Genomic DNA, 6,555 nt, shown 5'->3' with positions numbered 1-6,555 from the left:
GAGTATTGTGAGGATCAAATAAGTAAAAATTCACTTATAGATTCTGCACCAATTTTGTTTGTTTGTTAATTATTGGAGAAAAAGGTCTTAACACAGATTGGCCTGAATTCACGGTAAACCTCCTACCTCGGCCTCCCAAGTACTGGTATTACAGACACAAATCACCATACCCAGCTTATACTTTTCTGTATGTGTGCTATAACTCGGAGAAAAGTTCAAGAGTACATGAAAAGTGCTTTTGCAAATCATAAAGCAGTATTCTGTGACTGATTTTTTCTTTTCCTTTTTTTTTTTTTTTTGTTTTGTTTTGTTTTGTTTTTCAAGACAAGGTTTCTCTGTGTAGCTCTGGCTATCCTAGACTCTCTTTGTAGACCAGACTGACCTCGAGCTCACAGAGATCCCCCTGCCTCTGCCTCCCTGAGTGCTGGGATTACAAACATGTGCCACCACACCCAACTCGCTGTTACTGCTCTTTAAATAAATGCAAAATCCTTACTTTCGAAAAGGTTATAAATTGGGTAAATGAGCAAGTTCAAACTAAGGAGTAAGAAGCTCTCTCCTCTCCACACCCTAACGCCGAGAACAAGTTCTCACGCCTGCAAAGAAATCACATGGAAAATGACTGCGCAACACCTGTGTCAGGGCAGGCAAGACTCTAAACTAAAAACTGCAGAAGAAACACTGGCCGATCATTTAGCATAATGGGCTATAGTGCTTTACCTGGAGGGGGAGGGGAATAACAACCACGTCATCTTTATTCAATAGCAATAAAAAAGAAATTACCCAGAGGGTCTTCCACTTTAAAAAAGAAATTACTTTAAACTAAAACACAGTACCGGAATGCACGACTACAGAATAGGATGTTCAGTGAAACACAGTTTTATGGTTAGCTCTAACAGAAACTCAACCCCATGAGACGTGTCTTTAACACACCATCACACGTTCTGACAGTACAGTCAAGTGTGTACGGGGGTTGATACTCTGTGTTTCCTTTTCTCTACCCCTTTAACTATTTCCTGGTGTTGATTTTGTTATTTTTTCTTGCCTGGATTTTAGGAAGAACGAAGAGGAGAGGAAACCCAGTTATTAAGGCCTTCTAGTACCTGACGCCCAGTAGGTACTGGGGTGAGACCCTAGGTCCTGAACCACACATCTGGCCCTTCACGGTCTTCCAACATTTAGTAAAGCAAGCAGCCAACAAAAACCAATAGTAAATCAAAAGATGTGAAGAAAAATACTTAATGAGATTCATATTACATGACCTATAACAATCCCAGGAAGAGCAGACATCAATCTTCACCCAAATAATGGTCTTTGTTTGTTTTGTTTTGTTTCAAGACAGGGTCTCACTATGTAGACCAGGCTGGCCTAGAACTCACTGCTTCTGAACCTCAGTACTGGGGTTAAAGTACTGGTGGTGTTTTGGTACAACACCGTGCTTGGCTGACCACCACCCAAGTATTATTTAAGAGCTACTACAGAAGTTTAGAATAATAATGTAGCAATGACTACAAAATAGTCTTTCTCCAACCTAAGAGACACACATGTGTAACTCCTGTATTACATGCTGCTTTCCCTTTACCGTAAAAACATAATCAACTTGTGAAGAAAACTGGCTTGAAGACAGGGCCTTAAACCCAACTGAAGGCTCAAGGGAATAAACATAAGGAAGAAAGCCTTTGTGTAATTTTTCAAATCAGAACGAACTTTCTTTTTAGCTTGAAAAGGACTATATTAAATGCAGTTAACATTTGTACCTCCTAGAACATTTTAAGAGTATGCTTTAAAAACCCAGCGAAGAGGGACAGGACAGCGCAACCCGAGCATCCGTGGTGACATCAGATTTCATGACACCACATCCTACTGGGCAGGGCATCCTCGGGACACTAGACCAAGTACTATTACATGTGAGCCAAATAAATACTTGAGGGTACACAATCAAAGACAAGCATTAGTTACCCAGGAGGAATGCTCCTTCATCTGGTGCTGGTTGCTGTGAGGGCCACTGGCATGGCCACGCCAAAAGCAGTTCTGGCAGAGCTGGTAGTTGTGGCACTGCTGGCAGCGGTAGCGGAAGCCCATCATGCTCTCGCAGTGACAGTAGGAGCACTCCACAGGATGGAAGACTGGTGACCGGAAGGAAGAGGGGGGACGGAAGGAAGAAGACAAAATAATGTCAACTGAGGGCCAGAGTCGATAGCGAGAAAAACAAAATTTAATGTAATAACCAAAGTGAAACGGACAGAACCAAAACCTCTAAATTATCTGACTTCTAACATTACAGTTATGAGAAATAACAAGTGCTGGCAAATGTGTGCGTGGAAGCCATCACTGGTACAGGTCCAACACCATCGGTATGGCCAATGTTTGTAGAGTCTTAGGTTAATAATAAATGTCACAGTATATTAATAGAAATTATCCAATGTGCTCTGGCAATTGTGGCCAAACAGGTACGTCTCTGTGGCTTTCTTCTAGTATCTTCTGGGCATGTTAAGAGACAGTGCTCACAAAGTAGAAGGGTGAGCAGAAGGGGCAGTAAGAGCCACCCAGACAGGTCAACAGGAGAGGGGGTCCCTCACTGGGGCTGTTCAGAGACTGCTGAAAGGTTGCTTTTGTAAACTGCAACACACGCCAGCTACCTTCTTATGTGTATACATCCAGATTTATAAACCAACATGAAAAATACAACTTCAGCCTAAACAAATAAATATATGTATTCCAGGCTGGCTGTGAACGCAATATACAATGATGCTGGCCAGTTTCTGATACTCTTATATCTGCCCCCCCCCCCAAGTACTGAGATTACAGGTATCTGCCTTCATGTGTAGCTTGGCATTTATCCTTTTAAACAGTAATTCCAATGTACAGGAAGGACCCAAACCAAACAAGCCCCCAAGACCAGATATTCCATAATTTTAAGATGCTTGCCTACGTGATAGGCAAGCAGTTTTACCTCCTGACATTTCAAAGATTCCACTCTCTGTCTCTAAGAAGAAATAATATCACTGATCACATAAGAACATAATCAATAAATAACAGATTCCATACAAAGCAATAGTAAAATATTCCTATGGCAAATAGCACATCGTGATAAATGAGGCTCTTTTCACTCCTCATAGCAGATACAAGATGGTTTATGAAAACTAATTGGACATGAAACCAGTAAAGCACTTTGAGTGTAAAATCATCGCTCTTCAGAGAGCTAAGAAGAGCTTAGCAACCGAACTACTTCCACGTCTACTCAGAAACTCTTATTTAAGAATTTAGCTGCTTAATAAGTCAAGTCCTTTAGAAAAATAATCCTGAAACTGAGATGCTTGTGAAGTATACAGACGTGAGCAAAAGGTATACAGAAGTTTAAAACAGAAAAAAAGTTGGATAGAAAATAAAAGGTGTTTGAGAAAAAACAAGAAGGAGAATTCTGCTTTTCAGCAGACTCTCAACTCTGCCTTGTTCCCTCCTGTGGAATAAAGGGAGACAGACAGCAGCCTGGAGAGGGGGGCTGCACGGAAAAGCAACAGCCTTCCCTTTAACACAGTCACACAACCTAGATATGCAAATACACAGCAGAAAACATTAAGAGGGTTCTAAGAAATAAGTGAAAATATCTACTTTTCTGGGAAATGAAACTTTCTGGGAAGGATCTCAAGAGGACACACCAGGTAAAATGGTAAAGAAGGGCCTGGAAGATTCCTTGGTGAGGAAAGTGCCCGCCCACAAGCATAAGGACTTGAATTCAGACCCCTAGCACACACAGAAAAGCTGAGTGTGGTCACACAATCCTGTAGCCCTAGCACTGGGTGTGAGGGCAGTGGAGAAAGGCAGGTCCCTGGAGCTTGCTGGCCAGCCAATCTAACCAGCTGGTGAGTTCTCTGTTCACTGAGAGCCTGTCTCAAAAGATAATGAATGACACCCAGCTCTGGCCTCCACATGCATGCACACACACACACACACACACACACACACTCACACTCACAAAGTGCACAAATATATACAACACACACACACACTCTCAAATATATAATCATAAAGAAAAAAAAAAGGGAAGATAGGAGGCCAAAAACTAAATTTTATCTTAGCAATGTTTTAGTTATTTAAAATCACCATAAGTTTTGGTGGTTAATATTGTAGAGCTCTAATTCTCTAAAGTCACAATTCTGGTAACTTAATAAGGAGGGGCAGAATTCCTGACCACATCAGATAAATGCAAACAGTCAACTGCCTGTGATCTCAGGGTGGGAAAAAAAAAAAAAAAAAAAAAAAAGGGTCCATACCATCAGAATCCTAAGTGACAAGACTTCCAAGCCACAACTTCAAATGACAAAGCATCAGCAAACCTCACTTAAATTTTTCACAATAATAGCTAAGGACTCGGCAAACAGTTTCCTCTGCTCTATAATCTAAGGGAGGAAGGGCCAGCTGTGCTCACCATTCTCAACATGGGCAAGCCTGTGCATGAGAGGTAGCCAGACAAGGCACTGGGGAGGAGGGTCGGCCATCATGGTGTCCAAAAACATATTCAGCATTATCTTCTTCTGTGAAAAGAAGAAAAAAGAAGTACACTTTATATCTTGTGACTTTAAGCTTGTAGGTTATTTTAAGATTCTCCCAACCAAGCAGGACAGAACTGCATGTGAAATTTTATAACAAAATATTTCACATTATCACAGTCGCGACTACACACACTTTATTATATACATACCACTTCTATCTTAAAAATGCACCTCTGCAGGCATGATTCTGCCTCTAAAAACAGCTGTTAAGTGTCTTAACCTTGTCCTTTTGACAGGTAAGAAAAAGGAGCACAGCCCATCGGGGCTTACAGAGACTGAACCACCAACCAAAGAGCATGCATGGACAAGTTGTAGGCCCAGATCACATATGTAACTGATGAGTAGCTTGGTCCTCATATGGGTCCCCTAGCAACAAGGAGAGAGTGGGTCGTACCTGGCATGGACTGGGCTGCCTGCTTTTGGATCACTTTCCCCTAGCTGGGCTGCCTTGTCTGGCCTCAACAGAAGAGGGCATGCTAAGTCCTGATACGGTTTGGTTGGGCAGGGTGGGTATGTAAGGGGGTGCTCCCATTTTCTGGGGAAGAGGCTGGAAGGAGAGTAGGGAGGGAGCTGTGATCAGGATGTAAAATGAATAAATGTACTTTAAAAAAGAAAAAGGATCACAGCATTTAAATGGCTGGTCACATCCAATCCAGATGCCACAGCCAGAGCCCAGCGTTCTTCCAGTCACCATTTCCAGTGAGGGAGACAATCATCACATTCCTGCTCATAAAACATCTACAGCAAGAGAAACTAAGAGTGCCTTGTCTAGAGCCGTATTTCCAGCATTCTTAGCAGCGCCTGGCACACAAGTATCATTTAATAAATACCTGCTGAGTAGCTGGAGAGAAGCCTTCACAAAAATACAGGCAAAACACCCATACATATAACATAATAAAGATAAATTTAAAATAAAAACAAATAATTTTTAAAATAAGTAATAAAGCAAGGCAAAACATACATCTACACGTCTCTTTTTTTATTTCTGCCTTCTGTATTTCTTTCTTTAAAAAAACAAAAACAAAAACAAAAAACAAAAAACATTTATTTATTCCTGCCTGAATGTACACCTGCACGCCAGAAGAGGGCACCAGATCTCATTATAGATGGGTATGAGCTACCATGTGGCTGCTGAGAATTGAGCTCAGGACCTCTGGAAGAGCAGACTCTTAAATGCTCTTAACCTCGGAGCCATCTCTCCAGTCCTGTATTTTTCTCTTTCAGCAGATAGCTGCCGCTATGTGGAACACTGATACTATTAGGCTCCACACAGACAACTAGAAAATAGTCTAGAGAGACAAGACAGAAGTAGTTATATGATGCGGACAGAACATATTTGAAGCTCTACTTCCAATTAATAAATTTTCTTTTTATTTTTTCCTAAGCCAAAAATACCTTTTCAGCTCTATGGGGAAGGGAAAAGGAACTGGAGGTAGCACCTCACAACACCAGAGGAAGCCTGTGATCATCACACACACCCACACAGCCCACTTCAAACAGCTCTCAGGGAAGGCAGAAAGCCTGGAGAGGTGACAAACACCTGTAATTCCAGCACTTGGAAGTCTGAGTGAGGCAGGAGGATCACAAGTTCTATGTCAGCCTGAGCCATAAGATGAGATCCTGTCTCAGATAAACAAAGAGCCAGTGAGATGGATCTTCAGGGAAAGATGCTCACCAACCAAGCCTGGGGACCTGAATTTGACCCACAGAACTCATGTAAAGGTGAAAAGAGAGAACCCACTTCACAGAGTTGTCCTCTTCCTCCACATGAATACATGGCATGGGTAAGCATGTATATGCATGTGCACACACACAGATACACACAGAGAGTAAAAACTTAAAGAACAGAGACAAAGGGCAGCACACAGGAGCTCTATGAGCCGAAAGGGGCCTTTCCCAGGCCCTGGCCCACCCATGCGAAGATGGGGTAGAGGCTGCATGCACAGCTGCAGGATAGAGCACTTGCCTAACATGTGTAAGGTGCCAAGTCTGATCCTCAGCA

At 42.2% G+C, this 6,555-nt stretch overlaps 1 protein-coding gene across 13 annotated transcripts in view; it reads right to left on the bottom strand.

Moving 5' to 3' along the window:
• Positions 1 to 6,555, bottom strand: part of Dtnb (dystrobrevin beta) — a 201,574-nt gene that overhangs the window by 126,482 nt on the left and 68,537 nt on the right. For all 13 annotated transcript variants that reach the window (XR_009584951.1, XR_009584948.1, XR_009584956.1 and 10 more), the window contains exons 7-8: positions 4,430 to 4,535; positions 1,960 to 2,126 (exon numbers count right to left, since the gene is read on the bottom strand). Coding sequence is in view for 4 of the 13 variants with exons in the window: in XM_060365215.1 (XP_060221198.1) it covers positions 1,960 to 2,126; positions 4,430 to 4,535 (273 nt within the window). In the remaining 9 variants the exon portion in view is untranslated. The remainder of the gene's footprint in view (positions 1 to 1,959; positions 2,127 to 4,429; positions 4,536 to 6,555) is intronic.

This window comes from Meriones unguiculatus, chromosome 1 (genome assembly GCF_030254825.1).
Source record: "Meriones unguiculatus strain TT.TT164.6M chromosome 1, Bangor_MerUng_6.1, whole genome shotgun sequence".
Lineage (NCBI taxonomy): Eukaryota > Metazoa > Chordata > Mammalia > Rodentia > Muridae > Meriones > Meriones unguiculatus.
The sequence above is the reverse complement of the archived record's forward strand: the minus strand, read 5'-3'. Positions and strand labels throughout refer to the sequence as shown.